The sequence below is a fragment of the Diabrotica undecimpunctata genome, chromosome 4, assembly GCF_040954645.1.
Source record: "Diabrotica undecimpunctata isolate CICGRU chromosome 4, icDiaUnde3, whole genome shotgun sequence".
NCBI classification, from domain to species: domain Eukaryota; kingdom Metazoa; phylum Arthropoda; class Insecta; order Coleoptera; family Chrysomelidae; genus Diabrotica; species Diabrotica undecimpunctata.
In genome coordinates this window covers 98,521,099-98,546,192 of record NC_092806.1, presented here as the reverse complement: position 1 = coordinate 98,546,192, position 25,094 = coordinate 98,521,099, and the positions used below count along the sequence as shown (strand labels likewise).

Genomic DNA, 25,094 nt, shown 5'->3' with positions numbered 1-25,094 from the left:
AGACAGTCACGTCTGGATTCAGCAAAAGAAAATGAACAGAAGGTAGGTAAATGTTAACATGCCCTTATGGAAATAACATTTTGGTGATTGGCTGGGAGAAATAAGAATTTCGAAGGCAAGATTGCAGAATAACGTATCATTAAAAAAAATTGCAGTTAACGCAAAAGCTAAATTTTTTCGAGGGCAATCGCATAAAAAAATAGTTTTTTACAAGTTCCGCTTGCAAAAGAAATGTAATACGGAAAAAAATAATTTCTTATTTTTTTTTTGCAAAATTTTCCAAAAAAATATAGGAGGTACTGCACTTTAGCCGTCCATTTGGCAACTAGTTTTACTATAAAGTTTGCTCTTTTTTTAGTATTTGAAAGGAAAGATTGATTTGACTAATGTAGGTTTTTTTCTACTAGATACCAAAGAAAATTAATGGAGAATGCAATACTAAACAAAAAAATGGACCCGGAACATCAGACGTTTCTGCTTCTATACCAAATAATGAAAGAATACTGTGTCCATCGGTTTCAGAGAACCAACTAGAAGGTACTGCCATTTTAACATACATTTTTACATTACTGATAAGTACAACAAAGAATTTGTTTTAGCGCAATCTTTAGTAGAGATTGTTGGTAGCTCCAGTAGGACACCGACCTTCGATTGCGAACTGGCTTCAAACAAGAGAAGCTTTTCTGACTCTTCATCAGATAACTATAATCCCGAAGAGGACTCAACTTCTAGCAGTTCTTCCTGCTCTTCTTGTTCGAGCTCTAGCGATTCAACATCAGAATCAGAGGATCAAAATGAAATAACGGACAATAAATTGGGTAAGTTATTTAGAAAGGTGTGACGCTAACTTACAATTATTCTAAACCTATTTTTCTTTCTTTTAAGGTGGGGGCCCTAAGAGGAAGAAGAAAAACATAAACGCTTGGAAGAAAAACATAAGGAAACAAAAAAGATTAAAAGGAGAGTCTTATGTTTGTTCTAGAAGTAAAGAGAGACCAGCACGTCCCATGTTGCCATCCCCGTGTTCTAGTAAAGCAAACCACAAATGTGATACTTTAATCAACGAGGAACACCGACGCAAAATTTATAATGAATTCCGCCAAATGATTTCGGTGGATGATCAACGAGTTTTCTTAAATAGTCATATTGATAAACAAAAGAAAAAGAGGATCACTAGAAACATTGAAAATTCAAGAAGAACGTATACCATGAATTACTCGTTTACTGTCAATGGGGAAAAAAGGCAAGTATGCCGGGCCGTTTTTATGGCTACACTGAATGTAACAGATGCATTTATGCGCGGAGCTGTGGCAAAGCTTTCTTCTAGCTGCATAGTTGAAAGAGAAAATCGCGGAAAACATGTCCCACATAATAAATTGAAAGATGATGATGAACTGCTGATTCGTGAGCACATACTATCATTTCCAGCGGTGGAGTCGCATTACTGTAGGGCCTCTAGTACCAAAAGGTATTTGGATTCTGCACTAAACGTCTCTATTATGCACAAATTGTACAAATTAAAGTGCTCAGAATTAAATGGCCATCCAGTTTCTTTCGAAAAATATCGACGAGTGTTAAGAACTTATAACTTGGGGTTCCATAAACCCAAAAAAGACCACTGTAAAAAGTGCTTAAAATATACGAATTTGACAGAGGAGGAAAAAATAACACACGAACAGGCTAATCACGAACACATGCTAAGGAAGCAATTAGCTCGTGAGGCTAGAGACGAAGACAAAGAAATTTCAAAGAATAATCCAGAGGTACTATCGTTTAACTTTGACCTCGAAGCAGTGCTTACGACTCCAAAGGGTCCAACAGGACAAATATTTTACCTACGAAAATTGGCTATTTACAACCTGACTCTCTACAACTTAGGGAATCAGGACGGAATCTGTGACCTTTGGGACGAAACCCAAGGAAAAAGGGGGTCAAACGAGATATCCTCGTGTATTTACAATTACATTATCAATCAACCAACCATTACTGAGGTTCGAATGATGTCGGACGGGTGTGGCGGGCAACAAAGAAATTCACATTTTGCTGCTATGTGCTTGAAACTTCTTACGGATCATACTAATTTAAAAACGATTGATCACAAGTTTTTTGAAACAGGGCATACCGCAATAGAGTGTGATTCACTCCACTCGAAAATCGAACAAAAATCAAAATATGTCCCTGTTTATTCACCAGAAGGTTGGGCTCAGATAATAAGAAATGCTCGAACACATCCACGTCCATTTGAAGTCAGATTCATAATGTTTGATGACGTCTTTGATTTCAAGTCCTTTGGAATACAGAACTATACATTGAACCAAATTCCTTGGCAACAAGTTTGCTGGTTACGATACATTAAAACCGATGCCATGGTGACAATGTCCTATAAAAAAAATTTTGGAGATGAATTTCAACAAGTAAACTGCATGAAAAGTCGTGGTCGACCCAAAAACGTTGACTTGAAGAAAGCTTATGATAAGCAGTTGCCAATTGCGATTGCTAAATATAAAGATCTGCAGAAAATGTGTAATGATTTAACAATTCCAAAGAACCTACCTTGTACAATATTAGGCAACTGAGGATATCTCTGGTTAAATAAGTTTGCTATATTCAGTGGGTCTCAGTTAAATATTTCATTTTTATTTCTGCAAGAAATTAGCTTTTAATTAGGAATTTATTATTTTATTGTAAAATGTCAACACACCAACAACTGATTAATAACAATCAAACAAAGGTTACTACACAGAAATTTTTCCCAATATACCGACACTTCGAGTAGAAGTGTATTGTCTGTATTTAGCTAATTTAAAATAATACCATAACACGTGATAAATCATTAATTTCAAAATTTCACCTTGTATTATTTATTATAGACCCTACACGATATAGTTCGTTGAAATCAGGTTGTTAAGAATATTTTAAAAGCATAAAAATATACAGGGTGTTTCATTAAAAATAAGGATTATGGACTATGCCAGACTTACGTGGATCACTTTGTACATTTAAATTTATGTTTAAAAAGCGCACATTTAAATTTAACGTAAAGTTAACGTGTCCCAGAGTTTTTTATTATTTTCTATAATAAGGACACAAACAATTTTATTCCATAAGTGGTTTCCACATTGCATATATAATTAACTTACTGGGGCCTAATAATGAGGCAAATATTGTAAGTCTTGAAACCGATAGCCCAAAATTTACCATCATTAAATAATAAAAACTACTTCAGATTGTGAGTATCGACTTATTTCCCATATACTGGTATTATGGACTCACATTGGCAACCATTTTATCTATTAGCAATTACTGGAGATAGTGGACAGACAGTTGCGGCACCATTTATTGGTCTGTAAAATTGATTTTGGAAGATGAACTAAGTGTTAACCATTGGCCAATGGTTGTGTTGGGCAGTTATATGCACTGTACGTAGAGGAGTTTATGAATTTTGAGTAGGACATATATTCGAGGTATTCTAGAAGACTTTTTACGAGGAATTAGAAATTGTTTTATGTCAACAGGACAGAACAGGTTTTATTGATGATGGCTTTTGTTGCTTTTCTTTAGATAGGTTGTTCGATTATTAGGAATTGGTCTATAGTCTGGAGTATTAATGGGATTTGGGAATTTACTAACGTAAAAAGAAGTTTTTAGGATATGTTGCAATTTCCTGTATCGGCGGGAAGAATGACTAGATTTGGATTTGACTAAAGTTCTTTCGGGGCTTTTTTCTCAGATTGGCTAATGATCGGAGTAGAGGGTTTTGAGTTTCTAAGAACTCGAGCGATGTCTTGTCTAGTTATTTCAACATCTTCGGAAGGCTAATTGGAGATGGATTTTTCAGTTTTTTTCAAAGTGGTATCAGAAAAAAACTAAGCCACTGTAGTGGGTTTCAAAGCCGTATATTTTGGAATTTGTTCGGCAAATAGATGCGCTAATTTGCGCTTCTGAGTTTTAGTCTTAGATTCAAAAGCGTTTAGGGCTGTCTGTGTGTTGATATGGTCGAAACTCTCCCATAATATAGAATGTATATTGAAATACTGAATAGATGACCAGATATTCAGCGTAAAGCTACAAGACTGGCATACGGTCGTGTAAGACCTAACTATGAAGATAGATTATCCATGGCTCATCTTACGACATTCAAGCAGCGACGTCTTCGAAGTGATCTATGTCCTTCCGTATTTTAAAACATAACTTTGGGAACGTAAGCACCATATTCACTTTGAATCAAGACGAAAGATTAAGAGGTCATCGATACAAATTGAAAAGGGAACAAACTACTGCAAGGTCCAGGGTGAACTTCTTGCCAAATAGAATCTTTAATATCTGGAACAATTTGGATCAAGACACCATATCGGCAACTAGTGTTAACATCTTTAAAAATAAACTTGATAGTGGTTTATTTTATTTATAGGATTTTTTTTTCTTTGACAGCATTATTTATTTATTTATTTCTGTCACTCCAGTGAATAAGTGGTTAAGTCAATTTTGCATAGTTTTCAGGAGATGAGTTACAAGTTTTGACAACATGTCATAAATCGATTTTATACGATAGAATGCTAAAACATTTACAAACAAATTAGATAGAATACAAATGTATTATTGGTCTCATTCTGTAACTACTAAGTGATTAGGATACTGAGATATGAGACTTAACCATTTATTCACCGTCGACTTACCCAGTTATTCACATCAATATATTAATAAAAATAAGCCAATCTGTGTATTTTATTTCTTGGTTTAATGACTTAAAACATAAAAAAAGGATATCTCTTTTAAATCTATTTTAAATTTAACAAAAACAGTTTAACAGTTTAAAAAACATTTATTATGAATTATTTGGTGTATCTTCGTCAGGATCCAATTCTTCCAGGTCAGGATCATTGGCGACATCGTTTTTCGTTTTCAGGTTTTGATAAAATGAATGGAATGAAGGATCTATTAAAGGCAATAAAGACAATAAGTCTTTTTTCTTTTCTGCTGCTATCGGTACTGATTCGTTGTTAATATTGGGTAAACTAAATAATATAGTTGGACGTCCTCTACGAGCAAAATTTATTGTTTTGAAATGATCTTCTTCTTTTAATGAGCACTTAAATGAAATTTGGCCGCCGCTTTGAGCATATTGAAGCCATTGGACAGGTTTCCACAGAAACCGTTCGCCATCATTATCAATTTTTTTAATAATATAAGGGCCATGTTTCTTCACAAGCGAATTAAAATCGAAGAAATTCTCTTTCAACATCATAACAATTTCAAAAGGATTTTTTTGTTTAGCAATTCTGATTAACTGTGCCCAGTCGTTAAGATGATTTATTTTTAAATTAGTTTTTTTCTTGGCCCTTTCAATAACGGAGTGGTCAGTATCACACTCCATATGGGTATGACCACTAACCAAAAATTTGTGGTTGATCTTCAGGTTTGCCTTTTAATTCACAAAATTAAGAAACATTAATGCAACGACGTTATTTTTATTTTGACCGCCACACGTATCGGAATAAAATGTTACTTCTGTTTTTTCAGAAGACAAGTGTGTTAAAAAATGATTAAGGCATGAGGCGATTTCATTAGCTCCCCTGCCAGATATGGTTTCATCCCACAAGTAGCAAGTTGCTTTGTCTGTTACCATGTCATGCACCGTGAGGTTAAAGCTCCACAGCTGCCTCTTGTAGAAAGAAACTGAGGTTGTAAGGTACGGGGTAGGCAGGCACTGTTGCAAGTCAAATGCATAAACTCCTTTCGATTGATTTTCTTTAGCAATTGCTTTGTCTCGACTTTTCTGCTCATAAGCAAATTGAGCCATGTTATGATGTTCGTCTCTTTCGGCTATTAATTGGGTTTTATATTCTCCTGAGGATAATTTAATTTGTACATTAAAATTGTCACATTTGTGACATGTATCTTGCTTTGGTTTTTTAAAAGCTTAACCTAAATCACGAAAGATTTTAGTGTAAATAGTTAGGGAAACAGAAGATGCTCGTCCTTCCTTATACAAATCAAACATTTTTGAAATAGTCAAATTGGATGGTAAAAATTTCTTATTAGTTCGATTTCGACAATAGTGGCTCTCGTAATTGGGGAATGACAAAATATGGGACTTGACATCCTGCAAATCTTTTAAGCTCCATTTACTTTGAGGCGAGGCTAAACCTCGTTGGTCTTTTTGTATTATACCACTTGCAGAATTGGTCTTTTTTTCTATTACTAATTGGACAAAACCTTTTGTTTCGCCCAATATTTTTTGGAAACAATCTCGGCATACTTTTACTTTTTGTTTATCAATTATTAAATGGTACGAGCAACTGCATGACCTGTCTTTTTTTGGATTAATAATATTTTTTTTAGTCTTTTTATCATTTATTTCTATTAAAGAACCAACGTAACTGGCCCTCTTGTTTCTACTTCCTAAATTCCAATAGTTTTCGAAGCAAATTTTTTTATCATTTTCTGTTATCCTGTCATTGCATTTCATTCTACATGATTTTAATTAGAAATTATACAGAAATAAATATACAGAAATTATTTTTCCTTTTTCGGTTATATATGATTTTCCTAAATTTCTCAATTTTTTGCATTCGGCTCTCTGACGTCTGGATCTCCCTCTTTTAATATCTTTTTTATTATTATTAGTTCTTACCTCAACAACTTCAGTGTTACATGAATTACTTCCATTGTTGTCTTCTTGGCACATATTTGTTTTTTTCGTCCGCTTGGTGTTGGAGTTTCCTTCATCTGACGAGCTTGAATATCCAGGCTGTGGTAAATAAATCGGATCAGCAATGCTATCATCTGAACTGAAATCTTCCAGCACGTCAACTGCAACGATATTACTAGCTGATGATGTATTTGCGACATCCACATCTGAAACAAAGAACTGTTCTAGAAAGGTTTTGCATAAATCTAAGTAAGTACCTTACCTTTCATTAAATCGCTATCATTATTGTCCTTGAGTTTGTTGTCTTCTTGGCACATATTTGTTTTTTTCGTCCGCTTAATGTTGGAGTTTCCTTCATCTGACGAGCTTGAATATCCAGGCTGTGGTAAATAAATCGGATCAGCAATGCTATCATCTGAACTGAAATCTTCCAGCACGCCAACAGCAACGATATTACTAGCTGATGATGTATTTGCGACATCCACATCTGAAACAAAGAACTGTTCTAGAAAGGTTTTGCACAAATCTAAGTAAGTACCTTACCTTTCATTAAATCGCTATCATTATTATCCTTTAGTTTGTTTGAATCAAAAGCAGGCAGCACAATCTTTTTTGAAAAAGCTTTTTCTTTTAATTCTCTCAAAAATATTGACCGGGAATGCATATTTTAAACAGAATGCAGAAATAGTACGAAGAAATAATGTTATCAGTCACAGAGTAAAAATAAAATGAATGTAAATTTTTAATTTATCCTCAATAATAATATCGTTATATGCGCGTGTACTTCCCCGAATAGTGTTAATTAATAATTCAATAAATGTACATACAACGCTATCTAACGACTAGTGTATAACTACGCTGTAGCTCATCCAAAGGTATCTGCTTTGGATCGTAAATTAGCCAGAAAATGTCGTGATGTAATAACTTATATTATAGTTAACCAGTTGTGCACACTGGTCCAAAAAAGGTCAACTCGACTTAACCTGTTAAGCACAGAAAACGATTATTGGTCATAACTGGGCAGGTTAATTTAACCATTTATTTCCTAAGACATTATTTTATATGTTATTAGGTAAGTCGAGTTAATCTAAATAGTACATAAATTTTAAAGATGGCCAAAAATACACATACGTATAACTTTGGCTAGAGTCAGCTTACAACTTAACTACTTGTTCACAACATCGGAGTTCACATTCTTTCCTCATTTGTGCACTTAACCCATTTTGGCAAAAATTCGACTTAACCACTTATTCACTGGAGTGACAGATTTATTGTGTCACCATTCAACTTTTGTATGATATACTTAATTGTTTATGTTTACTTAACTTTATAATTGGTATTAGTTTTATAAGGATGTTTTTTATTTTTGATTTTTGGGCATAATAGGAGCTCGCTCCTCTGCCCTTATTTGTAATATAATAATAATAATAATAATAATATTGAAAATATTGATAATTGTGACATCCAATTTTTGTCTAGTGGAATGAATAGTTCTTTAAAGAAGCGCAAAACTGATCTTTCTAAGAATTTGAAAATAGAAGAAGATGAAGAAGTATGGTGTTTGAGTTTTAGAAATTTGGGAATGACTTTATGGTTTCGACAGGCTTTAAGGAATGTTAAATCACAAAGAAGACGATTCTTACATAGCAGCATATTGCTATATGATTTAGTGAGCTGGTAAAATTCCTTCCCATAGAGGAGAACAAAAAGGTTTCGAAAGATTTCCTTGGTGAGTAAAATTTAACTTAAAGCTAAAATTAATACCATTACAAAAATAAATATTAAACTCAACAGGCTTTCGGATTGAACCGCGTCGATTATCACTGGGCCGAACTTTCTATATCCTTTTTGATGTCTTCTTCAGGGCTTACGAGGTCTTAGTTTTAGCCTCTTGAATGTTTAAAACTATTTTTATTACTTTTATTGACTACGCCACACGCTAATGTAGTGACTATCAATTTAGTATGTATGATTAGATAAGGGGACTTTCTCGAAAATTAAAATTTTATTTGAATCAAAGATAATAATATCAAAGAACAGTTCCAAAGTACGATTACACTTAAAATAAATAACCGTATGGATACAGATAAAGGTTTAAATAATAAATAAATAAAAATAATTATAATACATTCATTGACGAAGTTTGTATGTTTTTTAGTATGTATTGTATGAGATTGAGGGGATTTCTCGTAGGTTATTTTTTTTTTGTTCATAGATAATAATATCAAACAGGTGATTCAAAGTACAATTACAGTATTGAAATAAACAACGGAACATATGGATATAGATAAAGATATAAATTATAAACAAATAAAAGTATTTTCATATAAGAAACTCCTCCTTTTCAATTAAGGTCGGCGATATGGCATTTTTTTTTCTCTTGAGGATACTAAGGAATATCAGTTAATATAGTCTAAGCACTGAACCCTACAGGGTCATTGGTACAGGGACCATCTGGGTTAATTTATTATTAACCCAGATGGTCCCTGTACCAATGACCCTTGGCATATTTTATGGTTAATTAATTGCTGTTGATCGGTATATTATCCAATCCCAAAAAACTACCATATCATACCCTAGTTCAAAATACACTCTTGAAAAACCGAGATATCAACCAAAAAGCGAACCGCAAGAAATTTATTGCTAATTTATTGTCAAAGTTTTACGCCAAGAAACAATTTATTGCTGCAACCGTTTCCGAGAAACAATGATTATACTAACTTTATGGTAAAGTGAGCATAGCCATAGCTATATCCCGGCAAGTTTTATTTGAGTTATTGCGCCAGAAAAAAAAATACTCGAAATCAGGCTAGATCAGACAAGTAAGGCTTACGCTAAGCTAAAATATTTAAATAGGATTAAAATAGATAAAACTCGATTCGATACAGTAGGTTGTATATTCTGTATTTTTAAATTTTAAATTCTTCTTCTTCCTACAGTGCCGACTACACAATGAAGGTTTGCTATAACCATTGCAAATTCGTCTCTTTTCTCTGCTTTCTTAAAACCGAATGTGTGTTTAACCCGGTCCGGTCACGAATGTAACCAGGATATTTGTCGTTTACCATGACCCCTTTTTTCTTTGATTTTACCATTCATAATCAGCTGCAACAACTCGTACTTATCATTTCTAATTATTGTAACATACAAACGCCACTTGTGTAATATGGAAATAGATACCACGGTTGGGCTGTGGAGAAGTGTGCCTAATGAAAGATGGTAAATGATCTGATTCTTGGCAACACGGTTACACAAACAACGATACTGTGGATCTGGAGTTAAACGTTGGATTCTTAGGAAAAGATGAGATAAATAGGCCTATAATCTTTTGTAAACGGAATTAGTAGGATTTCCTTCGAATTCGGAAATAAGGTTTTCGATTTCGGAAAAGATAAGTCCGATTTGGCTCTATTCTTTTTCGAAGATAGGGATATTTTCCGTGAGATCGATGATTGAAGTAGCTTTAAAAGGGCATTTTTAGAATTTCTTTTTTTTCGAGAAGAGGTCTATTCGTTTTATTACCTCTGATTTTTAGTTCGTAGTTGATTTGGTTCATGTTTAGGATTGAGATAATAGAAGACCCTATTTTATTTTATTAACTCGCTGTTTACTTGTAGTTTTAAAAAAAAATGTATAGCTTAAGCCTTTATGTGGGAAAACGAAAGAAAATCGGGCCCCTTAACGTTGGACGATAATTAATTTGTGTAACATATATAGGCCACTTAATTGTGTAATATGTAAACAGCTAACATGTTTGGGCTGTGGAGAAGTGTGTCTAATGACATATGGTAAATGTTCTGATCCTTGGGAGCATGGTTACATAAATAACGGTACTAAGATCCAGGTTTTAGTCTGATAGAAGTGTCTTGGTCAGGGTTAGACATTTCAATGCATGTTTCCATCATCCACTTTTCCTTAGCCTGTTTTATTTTGTTCCTCTATGTTCACAAGGGTTTTTGTTTATACATTTTCTGTTTTGTTCCATGATTTTCAGTATTTCTTGAGTCATCCAAGGTTTTCGATTTTCTTCTTTCTTTTCTAGAGTTTCGTTTTGTGTCTTTGTAACAGAATCTTTAGTTTTGCTCCAAATAATGTTCAAATTCTTAGTGTTTGTCATTTCTAATGTTAATCTTTTCATTTCTTAATTTGTATAAGTTGAAGCCTCAGCACGTATATCTTAAGCAACTGAGTATTCACCTTAGAATTTTTGAATTTTATTATCTTTTTTACCCTCAGTTTTATTTTTAAGACAAGGAGGTTATGGTCTGATGGGACATCTGCTTCAGGGTGTCTTAATGCTATAATGAAATATCTAAATCTTAGATTGGTTAGTATAAAGTCGATCTGATTTCTATTCCAACTTTGTTCATTATCCGGTGGTGACCTCTAGGTATACAGTCTACGGGATGGTAATCAACACCATGTGCATAATCGTCAGGTTTTCTTCTTGACAAAATTGAGCCAATCTGTCGCCTCTAGCATTTTTTTCTTAAACCATAATCACTTATATTATTGTCCTCCCGGTCTTTTCCTATCTTTGTATTTAAATCGCCCAATATTATTGTTATTTCTTCCATTCTGGTGTATTATAAAAGTCGTACTATAAAAAAAGTTTTTCATAAAAATGTTCTATTTCTACATATGTTTAAGCATATACTTGCACTGTATTAATGTTTACTGGATTATTTGTACTACTGCTTACTAATACTACCCCGTATCTGTAATAACAGCATTCTATCCGGAAAGAGAACAAAATTTACCACACCACGGTTATTTGGATTCTCCGGGAGATAATTATCCCAACTCTGTATAGATGGTTCTTGGATTTCCAGAGTAATATATCGTTTTATCCATGACCAATGTTTTACCGGAACCATGTTAGCGCATTTCGCTTATGCCTAATATTTCTAGGTTTAGTCTATTCATTTCCTTGATCGTGTTGTGCATCTTTCCTTGTTCGAACAAGCTCCTCATAATCGATGTCCCAAAATTTAAAAAGGATTTGTTTTCTATTTATTTATTTGACATATTCGGATGGGTCATCCTCGCGGGGATTCTTAGCACCCCTCGACCATTAAAAGTCTGGGGAAATCTGACGATTTTTAATGTAGTGGTTTGCCGTTATCTTCTACATCTCTATGCCATTGACCACCTATAGATTTATCCGCCTTTGTTTTTCTCAACCCTAGGACAAAAAGTACCCTACTACTTACTAACATGCGCGAAGCTGTTAGTCAGTTAGTGGGATATTGCTTATACCGGCAGTCACTCCATGAATGAGAATGTATTAGAAAGAAATATAGTGAAATTTTAAATAATATTTTTAAAATTAAATAAAGTAATTTTATTATTTACGTTCTCTTAATATCCTCAGAAATATTTATAAAGGCATACAGAAAAACAGATTATAACATAGGTGCTGTAATGTTGAGGTGTACCGCCTTTATAGGTAACCTAGTATTGGTAGGTCCATCAAAATGAACAGGCTGCGGTGGCTAGGCCACTTAGAGAGAATGAACGAGATAAAACTATCAAAACGCATTTATAACCAAAGACCGCATGGAGTGAGGAGAAGTGGCAGGCTCAGAACACGATTTAAAGACAGGTAGAAGACAACTTACGAGTGTTAAAAGTACGGAATTGGGAAACCAATGCGAAGGATAGGAAGTAATGGAAGCTGATCCTAGAACAGGCCAAGACCCACTATGGGTTGTAGAGCCAATGATAATGATAAATTTTATTTATCATATATTATTTATTTATATATTTTAATAAAATTAATTAATTTAAGTTTACATATTGTATAACGGAATCCGCTCGTGGCGTAAATGGAATCTTCCAACTGTTTACTATGACGGCTATTTCGTACAAATCCATATTTAATATGTGTTGCTTTAGAAATCTTTTTAAGGGTATAGATATGAAAATTCAACTTAAAATGTTTTACTTCTAACTGTTTTTGTCACACACTTTAATACAATAGTCGAACTGATAATTGTAAAAATCTAACATTGCATTTACATGAAATTATTATAAACCAAAAAGTGTTAATGTTAAAAATCTAAACAGACAATTCAATATTGTTATTAATTGGATGACATTTACGATAACTTTTAAATTTTGATCGTTCAAGAATCGTTATGAGTCGAATTCTAGTATCGATCTTTTATTTTTCTGTTTGTTTACTACATCTTTTATTGACAGATATTCTATTAATTTTTTACTTTTCATTTAATGTCTCATTTTGTTAGTTCTTTTTTATGCACTTTTTAATTAAAACTTGCTTAGAATAAATCTATGATAACTAGACAAGAATAATTGATATAGAGTAAGTGAATCGATATAAAGACCGCTATTTCGAGGCGATGCTTCCGTGACGCTCGGATCAGCATTTAACTATAGAGAAAAAATAATAAATCGTTAGTATAGAAGCTTCGCTTCAAAAATTGTTAAAATAAATAAATAAAGTTTGTTAATCGATGATAGTAGAAAAATCGTGAAATTAAAAAATTACAAAATAATAATAAAATTACTTTATTTAATTTTAAAAATATTTAAAATTTAAAAATATAGAGAAACTAGTATGAAGCTTCGCGCTAGTCTACAATAGCGCCTACTTTACCAGTTTTTATTTGGAAAACTAAGATTCTTGATATAAATTTTTAGACTAAGGTTAACAAAATCTTAAATATGTCTTGCTGAACGGATTACAGACCTGCACCTTAAAAACAATTATAAGTCTGAATAAATTAGAAGCCTTTTAGACCTGGCTTTATCCACGTATTTTTAAAATATCATGGACTTTAAGAGTGCGCAACAAATAGGTCCTGCGAAGAGTCAACGGTGACAGAGATCCTAACAATCGAATTTAGAAAGACGGCGTACTTATGCCAACTATTGAGTAATTCAAAGTACGTAGTTAACTACAAAGTATTCCTCAGTTAATAATAAAAGGTCATATAGACAGAAAAAGAAAAAAATATAGGAAAAGCTATCATGGTTATGTAACATTAGAAACTGGAATTCAGTAAACTCTCTTATATATTAAAAAACTACAAAAATCCCAGGCAAGAGTGGCATGCATGGTAAAGAAAAATATCGTCATTAAAGTAAGGAATTGGATATATTTTAATGATTATTTACATACTTAGAGTTGATATAGAAATGGGTACAAAGGAAGCAATTACAAACTTAATTATATGCTAAGCAACTGATAAAGATGCAACAGAAAATGAAAAAAAAATGTTTTAGGGTAAACTGCAATAAATAATAAATTATGGCACAGCGAAAATAGTAATCACAAGAGATTTGAATGCTAGAGTGTAAAAAGAAGTAGAAAATTAAATGATGTTATAAGACCATATGAGAGGGCAAAATCAACAATAATAAAAATCTATTACTTGAATTTTGTTTAGACAATAACTTGAATATCATTAATACAGATTTCCAACACAAAAAGATTATAAGATCGCAAGAGGAGTCATATCAAGAAACAAATAGTTATTTATTGGCTATACTTTAGTGTAAAACACAGAACGGAGCTGGATAAGAGACGTAAGGGTGAGAAGAAGATATGAAATAGGCAGTGATCACCATCTACTGGAAACTACATTTAAAAGCAAATGAATAGAAATACAAAATACTGAAGACAAGAATAAGAAATACAAGAAAATAATTTAAATATATAAACTAAGCAAAGAATCAACAAAAACAGAGAATATAAAAATACTATGATAAATATAGCCAAACCAGTATGTCGGACTATGACAAATAATAGGATAGAGTAATAGACACCATGGTGGAATAAGGAGGTAACAATTGAAATTAAAGAAAAGAAGAAATTATGTAAAGAACACCTACAAGACAAAAGCAACAAAAATATGAAAGGTACAAAGTACAGAATATAAAAGCTAAAGAAATAGTCAAAAATGAGAAAAATTAAAAGCTGAAAAAGAAATAAAACTAAAACAAATAATGACCAAGAACGGAACAATATTGGATAAGAATATAGCAGAGATATTACAAAATAAGGACAAATCTTGACAAGAAGTAACACCATGGACGTATAAACACAGATGTGTTTATACGTCCATGAGTAACACAAATAGCGAAAAACAGAAAAGCATGAAGCTATCAATTATCGAAAGCTAGAATCACCTCCCCCGACGCGTAAGGTTAGAAGTGGAACGATTATAATGATGATGATAAAATTAGAAATAGTCTCAGTTCTCAGTATCCCAAAATGAAGGTCTTCACATATCGTGTACTATAGGTTCTCTCAAACTCTCAAAAATGGACACTTACTCAAGGTAGAGACCATAGAAAAGATAGTAAAAACACAACGATCAATAGAAAAGGAAATAATAATCAAATTATTAGATAGAGAAAGAAATAACTAGATTCGTAACAAAATCAAAGTAAAAGATATTTTAACTCAAGTTCAAAAACTTTAACAGAAATTTGCTGGTTATACTCTCAGACAGAAAGACGACAGATTAAACTAAATAATTATACACTTAACACCATGGAACTACAAAAAACAAAGAGGAATACTATAACTTAGATAGTGAGATGACAGATTAGATGGCCAGATGACATAAAACAACCTAGTGAACCGAGATAGATGCAAATAGTACTGGATAGAAAATAATGGAGGAAAAAGGGGAAGGCCTATGTCCAAAGATACATGTTATCCATATACACCAGTCTATCTGTGAAAAAATCATTGATTTCACGTAAAAAACCTTATACAGATATTTGAAGGTTCTAAAACCTGAAATTTTGTGAGGGATAGCTGATGAAAAATCCGTGAAAATGTAGAGCTGATTTTGCTTTAATTTTTTTTATTTAACAATCTTAAAAAGTGAAGAAAATATTTTTGTCCATAAACTGTTTCTTATACTTATAGATCATAAAAAGTTATTCAATTCGTTCATGTTGGAGAGCGATTATTTAAGTATTCTATAAATCGCAATCAATTCTTAGGGCTTTATTTTTAAAGTTGTTAAGGTTTTTAAATTTAAATTTAAAACACTTTATACTTGTCGTTTTGATTTTGCCGAAAATTGTTCTTAAAATATAAATTAAACAAATTATTTTGTTTTGTTATTTGGGAATTGAAGAAATATTCTAATAGTTTAATTTTATTTGACTCTCTTATAATGAGAATTAAGATATATTATATTAGTAATGATAAAATGAAAAGGGATATAATTGATTTTTAAAAGATGATCATACCCTATCATGACAGGAAAATTCTCTTGTTATTAATTACAGTGTAAGTTAAGAGAAAAGTCAACAAAAAAATTAATGATACTAATTCGACTATTCGACTATTCGACTAATACTTACTAGTATCTGACTTACATTTAGTTAACTTTCAATATTCATATCCAATTTTAATTTGCTATGAATCTTCGATATATTATTACCAGCCTACTATTAATATTTATACCATTTATACCATTTATACTATTAATATTTCATTTTTAGTGACCTTATTTTAATAGACAGAAATTTGGTAAGCAGTTTGTTTCGTTTAGCAAAAGTTTCCAGGACTACAGATGGATATGTCCATTGAACTCTATATCCGTTATACCATGCGTGTTTAAATATATGAGATCTGTCAAATTCTCTATTTTTTTTTATAATATTGGTTGTCAGTATAAGGGGAATTAATAGAACTCTTATTTAAAAACTATCAGAAAATGAACTGAGACAAGGAGAGCAGACCAACTGTTAAGAATGGCTCAAAACAGAGAGGGTGTTACCATGTTAATCACCAAGGTCAAGTGGTCTAGATAAGGCATGCAAGAAGAAGAAGAAGAAGAAGAAGAAGAATGACGTTTACTTATTCTATACTCTGTTTTTTAACCAGGAGGAGTAAACTAAAAAGACAGATTCACACCCAAGAAAGTTACTAGAAAAGTCACCAAATACATCTTCTTTTTTGGGTTTGAATAATAATGTTTCGAATTCACTTCCAATATATATTATTTAATATTTCTAATTACAATAAAAAAATGTTGGACTGTTATGAAAAAGTTGAAGAATTTTTAGAGTTTATTTATCACATTAAAGAAAATCGTAAAAAGAACTATTTTTCTCGAATCGGTTCTTGTAAATGTTTTATGATCTTGTTTAATATTGTGTTGTTCCTTTTTCTCTATTCTGTAAAATTCCTTATTTATAAACAACAGAGGATTTTATAGTACCACACAAGTAGTATTTTCCTTAAAATAAGTAGGTAATATTTTATCTATCGTATAAAATTTTATTAGTCTACTTTTTAATATTTATATTATAGTTTAAATTATTATTTAAATTTATGTTGTTTGTCATGTGTTCTGTATACTTTGGGTTCATATCCAGTATCCACGTTTAATATTGAACTATCTATACATAAAATTATGTATATAATTAGTAAAAGATTTAGTGTTTTATTAGTTTTCTATTCAAGAAATCTTTAGAAAAAGATATTGTACTATACCTGATCTCGGTTCGTGAAGATTCCATGGAATATACGTTTCTACAGTATTAAGGCCAGCAGCTCTCATTTTTTTCAACCTATCTCTCCAATATGCCCTTGGTACTCGAAAATAGTGCATCGCTCCACTGTAGACGACAATTTCTTTATTGTTAAGGGTGAAAGTGGGCCTATCTGCATTAAGCCCTTGACTAATACCTTCGGACGTGTAGTACCCATAGTTGGTGGGTAAACCAGCCGTTGCGTTTACACTGGCTAAAGACATTATTGTACATTGTGTATTGGCTCGTGTCAAGTATTTATATGTTATTGATTATTTATCTTATCGTTTAAAAAGGAATTAGGAGTTTTATTTTTTAAGCATTGTCATTTATTAATGCTTATATCTGGCATAAATATTACTTAAGCGTACTTAAAATTTATTGTTAATATGTTTAAGTACTTATATGTATTTACTTACCTACAAACAAAATAACTTTACTAAATAAAAAATGAATTTAGATTGGTACTTCGATCATAAAACTGTAATAAAATCCAATAATTAAAAATAATGACATTAAAGATATTTTTTAAAGGTTTATTGGATTTAAGATTCTTACTTATGTTAAGATGATTAAGGAATTAAGGAAATCTAATGCCCAAAATCTTTCAATCAATCCCAACATGTAAGAATCAAACGCAACAGGGATTTGGCTAATAAACTCTCTTTAAAAACCTCATGGCATGACGTACCTATACATATATCTAGATATATTTCTCAGGAGACTAAATTATCTACTATCAAAATTAATATATTAAAAAATGTCTATATTATGGATTCTGGAGATCTCGCGTACGAAAATACGCCGTACGACAAGACCTCGCGTACGAAATCCAATAAAAAATGCCAAAGGTAATACAACATAAGTTTCCTAAATAAAAACGGAAAACTTATGGAATTAGGGGAAGAGCTATCGAAAATAAAATGGTAAATAGTGTTATGAACAGAGAATACAACTTAAATAGGGAAATACACTATACAATAATTATTATAACAAAGACAATAGTAGCAACGGAGTAGGGATCTTAGTAGATATTTAGAGACATATATTAAAAATAAACTAAACGTCACAAAAGATAAAGCAAATATTCATATAAATCCCTCTCCTCAAAGCCCCTCAAAAAAAATAACAGTCTACTGTGTTTGAAGCACACAATCTCTTCGGATTAATGCAACACACAATAATTCGTACGCCGGTTTCTCGGAAGATTACTTCAAGCATGCTTCTGACAATCTTTCAAGCTAGATTTTTTAGCGCATGGCCTATCTTGTGTAAGACCAAATTCTTCATGTCATAATTGCACACGATTTTCTTCAAATTAGTTAGAGCACGCCATATATCCTCGTAACTTGCCCTGTCTCTATACGACTTCCTGGTCACCATATACAGCAAAGATCGAGGACCATCTTCTCATCTCAGTACTCTTCCATCTTTAGGCTGCTTAATAGATTCTTTATTATCCTTTCCTTTTATCTGCTATGTCGCGTGTTATAATTCGATCATTTTTTATATTGTGCTGTCAGAGATCCTCTTTAAGTTAATAAATCAAAATTTGTCTTATAGAGCATTTATTTTATCCATAGTGTACTTTGATATCTCGTATGTCACTAAACGTTTATAAATAACGAATATGCTGTGTAGTGCCCTTTTGGTAGTCGCTTTTTTTGTTTTTTTTTACTTAATATATTCGTTATTTCCTCTCTTTTCATTTGCTATGTCGCATGTCACGATTCGTTCAGTTGTTTATTGTGTACTCAACCAGAGGCTTTCTTTAAGTCAATAAATCAAAATTTGTCTTTTACTTTTAGTTAAACTATTTTTATCCGTAGTGTATATTAATCCGTAAGTATATTAATAATGAATACACTGTGTAGTGCCCTTTTAGTAGGCACATATTTTGTTTTTTTTATCTTAATATATTTCCTATATCCTTGTCTTTCATTTTACACATGACATGCTCCAATAGGACAAATAACAACGGAACTATGGTGTAATGACCTCTTGGCAATGCCACAATGTGTGTTTTCTCGGTCTCAATATATTCATAACCCCCTCTCTTTTCCAAAAGTGCATCATACGTCACGATCTGATAAACTATTCTACCGCCATCACAAAACGCTCAAAAAATGAGCACAATGAACCCTAGCGTTTTCTTTTGAGATTCTCATGAGAAATTAAGCAGAAACGGTATACCAGCCTTTTCACAGGTATAGCTTTTACTTATTTTTATTTTATTTTCATTTAATTTCATGTACCTAATTCTGTTAAACTTGATTTAATTTTGTTTAATTTCATTCACCCTCATTTAATTTTATTTAGTTCTAGTTTGTTAGTTTATGTAGATACTTTCATGTTCTAGATATCCTCAGGTGGCCGCCAACTATTTTAATAATGAAAATAGTAAAATGAAAGAATAATTAATAAATTAATTAAATCAATAGAAAATTTTGGTAAAATAATTATTAAAAGTATATATAATATATTATATATATATATATATATATATATATATATATATATATATATATATATATATATATATATATATATATATATATATATATATATATATATATATATATATATATTAATATAGAGTCGATAGCCCGTAGAAAACGGTTGGTTTTGATATTGCTTTCGGTGCGAGTTTGAAAGTGACGCTGTTGTGTTATTTTGTGAATTTGTTTAGTGCAAATTAGGTCCATAATTTGGTTTTCCAAAAAATCTAATTATGGAAGAAGACGCTATTAAAGGTCATAGACCGCCCGATGAATTACATTCTGTAAACACTTCTGAAAAAACTAATATGGATGATAACTGGTCTGTAAATACTTTAATTGATTTTGAAAATCAGTATAAACCCAGCGATAAGGCCCCATTCTTTGTATATATTAAACACAAAAATAAAAATATCGGTAGGTTATCTCCAATGAAGGTAGGACATTTTTTATTAAATGATTCGTCTATTAAAAATGATGTCTCTTCTTCTTCTTTGTCAACCATTTTCCATCCACTCCTGAATGTAGGTCTCTCCCAATTGCTTCCATCTTTCTCTATCTTGCGCCAATCTAATCCACTGTTTGCCTGCCACTGTTCTTATGTCATCTACCCATCTTTTTTGAGGTCTTCCCGTGCTTCTTGTTGTCGTCCTTCGTCTCCATTCTAGAATTCTCCGTGTCCACCTGTTGTCATTATATCGGGCTACGTGACCTGCCCAGCGCCATTTCATTTTTGCAATTTCTTCCACAAGATCCCTAATCTTCGTTCTACGTCTTATCTCGGTGTTTCTAATCTTGTCTCTTAGTGATATTCCAAGCATGATTCGTTCCATTGCTCTTTGCGTTGTTTCTAATTTTTTAGCAGATTTTTTGGTAAGGGCTACTGTCTCCAAGCCGTAAGTACAAACTGGTAGTATGCATGTGTTATACACCTTTTTCTTTAAGTTTACAGGAATGGAGGTGTTTTTCAAGATATATGCTAATTTGCCGAAAGCGACCCATGCCAATTGTGTTCTTCTTTTAATTTCAGCATCTTGATTTGGTTTTCCTAGTTTGATGACCTAGATATACATAATGTTCAACATTTTCTATGGTATGATTTTGTATTGTTATATTTGTCTGGTCTCGGCTCAGTATTTTTGTTTTGCTGTAGTTCATTTTTAAGCCTCCCGCTCCTGAAACTGCATTTAATTGTTGTAACATATCATTTAGTTGTTGGATATTATCGGCTATTAAAACTATGTCATCTGCGAATCGCAAGTGGTTTAAGTATGATCCGTCGACGTTGATACCCTTATTGTTCCATATGATGTACTTCCAAAAATGATGTACTTGATATAAAAACAGTTGGCATTAATAGGGTAAGTCATTTTTAAAACTTATTCTATAACAAATAAAATAACTAATCGTGATTTAATAAATAAAAATGATCTTATAGCTTATGTTCCAAAATTTTATACATATAGAAAGGGCATAGTCCGTATGGTTGGTACTTTCTTTTCGGAGAGTTATTTAAAGGATGCGATAATATCCGAAAGACAAGGGGTAAATGTTCAAAGGATGCAACGAAAAATAACGAACAACGATGGCACAACTCGATTAGTACTAAGACAAATAATAATTGTCGAATTTTTGGGCAACGAGGTTCCACAAAACATAATAATTTATGCAATTTTTCAGTAGATCCATACATACACCCGGTAGTGCAATGCTATAAATGTCTTAGATATGGTCACTCCTCAAAACAATGTAAATCTAAGGACAGTAGATGTAAAAAATGTACAGGCACCACCCTTACTGTAGAGACTTGTAATGAAAATAATCATTGCATATATTGTAAAACCAACGATCACACCTCGTTGTCTAGAAAATGTCCAATATACGAGAAACAGAAGAAAATCAAAGCAATAATGGCATCAGAAAATATAACATTCAGAGAAGCAGAACAATTACATAACAATCCAAGTTACGCAAAAATAATAACTAATAATAGATTTTCTATTCTAAATAACACTTCCAATTTTCCCAGTTTACCTACCTCGTCTAACAATGTCCCTAATTTCACATTAAATAAACCGGTAAGGAAAACTAATTACACAACTACAACTAATAAACGTAAAGCAACTTCTCCATCAATTTTACCCCATACCTCTGTCTCAACTTCTAGCAAAAGACCTACCCCTTAATCTAATCCTATAATACCCAATCCCTACAGGGACGAATTGATTGACTATAAAGAGAAATTTATATTACTTGTCACATCGCATATTAATCAACTTATGCATACCAATAATCAATCTCAACCTATATGCAATTTAGAAAATGAATTAAGAAAACTTATTTCTAATAATTTAGTAGAAACAGGTAATAACACAGAAACGGATAATTTAGCGACGAGTGACAATGAAAGCATTCACTCGTATTATTAATTTCCAAATGCACAGTCAACCTACTCAATCTTCATTAAAGATTTTACAATGGAATTGTAGATCGTTAGTAAGTAATAGGGATAATCTCATACATTATATTAATAATTCTCATGTAGATATTATTATTTTATCCGAAACTTGGTTGAAAAACCAAATGGACTTTAAATTAAAAGTGTATAATTTTGTTTCAAAATGCCGTGAAAGTGGCTATGGTGGTGTAAGCATTTTCATACTAAAGGGCATTGATTATCAAATAATTAACATTAACTATAATTTTAATATCGGAATAAAAGTGTATGTAGTCTTACTTAACAAAATTAATATATCTTTTGTGTCTATATATAAACCATCTGACATCAGAGTAGAAAAGACTGATTGGATACATTTATTCGATTATAATAAAACAGTTTTTTGTGGTGATTTTTATGCCCACCATTACATGTGTGGTCCGATCCCAGATGACCGTAATGGTAGAATATTAGTCGAAAGCATGGATTTTTTCGAATTATTTTCTCTAAATGACGGAACACCTACTAGAATCGCCGCGAGTGGAAATTATTCTGCCGTTGATTTGACTATCACCTCAGCCTCATTAAGAAATCGTATAAACTGGTCAGTATATCCCGACACATTGGGATCCGATCATTTTCCTATTAAAATAGAGCTTAAAATTAATCCTACTTCATTCCTAATTAATCCATCAACAAAATGGAACGATTGCCGCGCTGACTGGAAGCTATTTCAAACAGATTTAGAAAAACAATTATATACATTTTTATCATCTAATAATCTTTCTAACAATGAGAGGACAGCCCTACTCTTTCAGATTATCTCTCTAGCTGCTTTCAAATTTATGCCCATAAAAAAACCTTTTACTCCTTCAATGCCAAGGCCTTATTGGTGGGATGAGGAATGTATATTCATAATAAAAAAACAATCAGAAGCCTTGAAAGCGTATCGAACCAAAGTAACCATAATAATTACATAAACTATAAAAATATAGCAGCCCAAACCAGACGATTATTTAAAACAAAGAAAAAAGTAGTTGGATAATTTTTTTAAATAGTCTAAACAAAAGCACACCTCTATCAAAAATATGGTCAACCGTCAGATCAGTTTCCAATAACTATCAGTACAACAAAAAACCTCAACTTTCTGAAAATCTCATTGAACAGATGTTAGACCAACTTGCACCTTCATCTGCCTCTGGTAATGTTGGTAGGATTAAAGAAATTTTTCGTTTTAATACTAGTATAGATCCCATGTCAAAACCTTTTACTCCTTCAGAACTAGATTTTGCACTAAAAAAAGCAGAAATACAGCCCCCGGTTTAGACGGTTTTACTTATAAGATATTGGACAAATTGCCGTCAAATGCCAAAGATGTTCTCTTACAAATCTTTAAATAGTTGGTGGTTGAAACAAAAATATTGCGATACTTGAGAGGCTTATAAAATTTAGATTAGAACATTTTATTGAAAGTAGTTCAGTTTTTCCCTACTCACAGTATGGATTTCGTAAAGGTCGAGGTGCCATTGATGCTCTCATACATTTAGTTACGGATATTCAACTCTGTTTCTCAAAAAACGAATTTACGCTATGTTTGTTTCTAGATTTAAAGGGTGCATATGACGTGGTTGATTTGGATATAATATATTCAAAAATGGTGGGGTGTGGTATTGATAAAAGATTATGTTTAAATATAATAAATTTGTATGTGAATAGAAAAATATACTTACGGGACCATAGAAATGTATTACACGGTCCAATAATATTATATAACGGTCTCCCTCAAGGCTCAATTCTAAGTCCTTTATTATTTAATGTTTATACTGCAAATCTGCATGGTTAGATGGATGAAAAATGCAAAATAATTCAATATGCAGACGATATATGTTTATATACCAGCCATAAATCCTATAAAGATTGTATGTTGAATCTAAAACTTAGCTTTAGTAACATAGATAAGTGGGTGAAACAAATGAATTAGTATATCACAAGAAAAATCTTCGATTGTATGTTTCACTAGACGTAGACAAAAAGTCACAGGTAAATGCCAGATAGGCGGTTATAATTTCCCCTTAGCAGAAGAGTATAAGTATCTAGGCATGATCCTAGATAAAAAACTCTTGTGATCCAGCCATATAAAGTACGTAAAACAAAAGTGCGAGCGTGGAATTAACCTTCTGCGTTTCGTTTCTAAAAAAAGATGGGGTGCAGATCAAAATATCTCTTTAATGTTTTATAGATCCTACATACGATCCATTCTGGATTACGGTTGTATTCTTTACGTTTCAACATGCAAAAAAAATCTATTAACTCTTGACAGAATACATTTTTAATCAATAAAAATTTGTCTATGAGCTATGATGTCTTCACCAAACCAAGCAGTTATAGCAGAAGCCCAGGAACCACCTTTACACATACGTAGGCAAATGTTAGCCAACAAACGTCTAAAGCTATTTTCTTGTGGCATTTTAAATTAATTACTATTTAAATGGGAATAAGCCCCAATTAAAGGTTAAAATACATTTATTGACGTTTCAATTTCCACTTCGGAAATCGTTCTCAAAATACAAACATTAGTAAATTAAACAAATTTTGTTTTTTGTTACTTAGTGAAAAATTCTTCTAATAATTTAATTTTATCTGACTCATCTATATTGACAATTCAGACATACATTATAAATTTTAAAGTATACGACTTTAAAATGATATTGCCAATAATTTTGAGTTGCGTTCCTGGGACGACTTTACTTATAAGATAGTTCATTCGATTACATGAAATCAACTTTAACTTGAGAATATTCGTCAGAAAATATCATAACACACATAACATAACTCTTACTGGAGAATAAAAAATTCTCCTCCTCTTGCAGAATCTTTTATCGAAACGAATTCATTTCAATCTTATATATTACAGCTACCAAAATTTCCTTTTTACATACAAGACTTTGAAGTTCTGATAGACAAACCAAACATTATAATG

At 31.9% G+C, this 25,094-nt stretch overlaps 1 protein-coding gene across 1 annotated transcript in view; it reads right to left on the bottom strand.

Annotated features, from left to right (window-relative positions):
• Positions 1-17,426, bottom strand: part of LOC140439823 (beta-galactosidase-1-like protein 2) — a 53,805-nt gene extending 36,379 nt beyond the window's left edge. Inside the window, exon 1 of the mRNA XM_072529975.1 lies at positions 17,142-17,426. Coding sequence (XP_072386076.1) covers positions 17,142-17,403 — 262 coding nt within the window. The 5' untranslated portion in view covers positions 17,404-17,426. The remainder of the gene's footprint in view (positions 1-17,141) is intronic.
• Between the last annotated feature and the right edge of the window lie 7,668 nt (positions 17,427-25,094).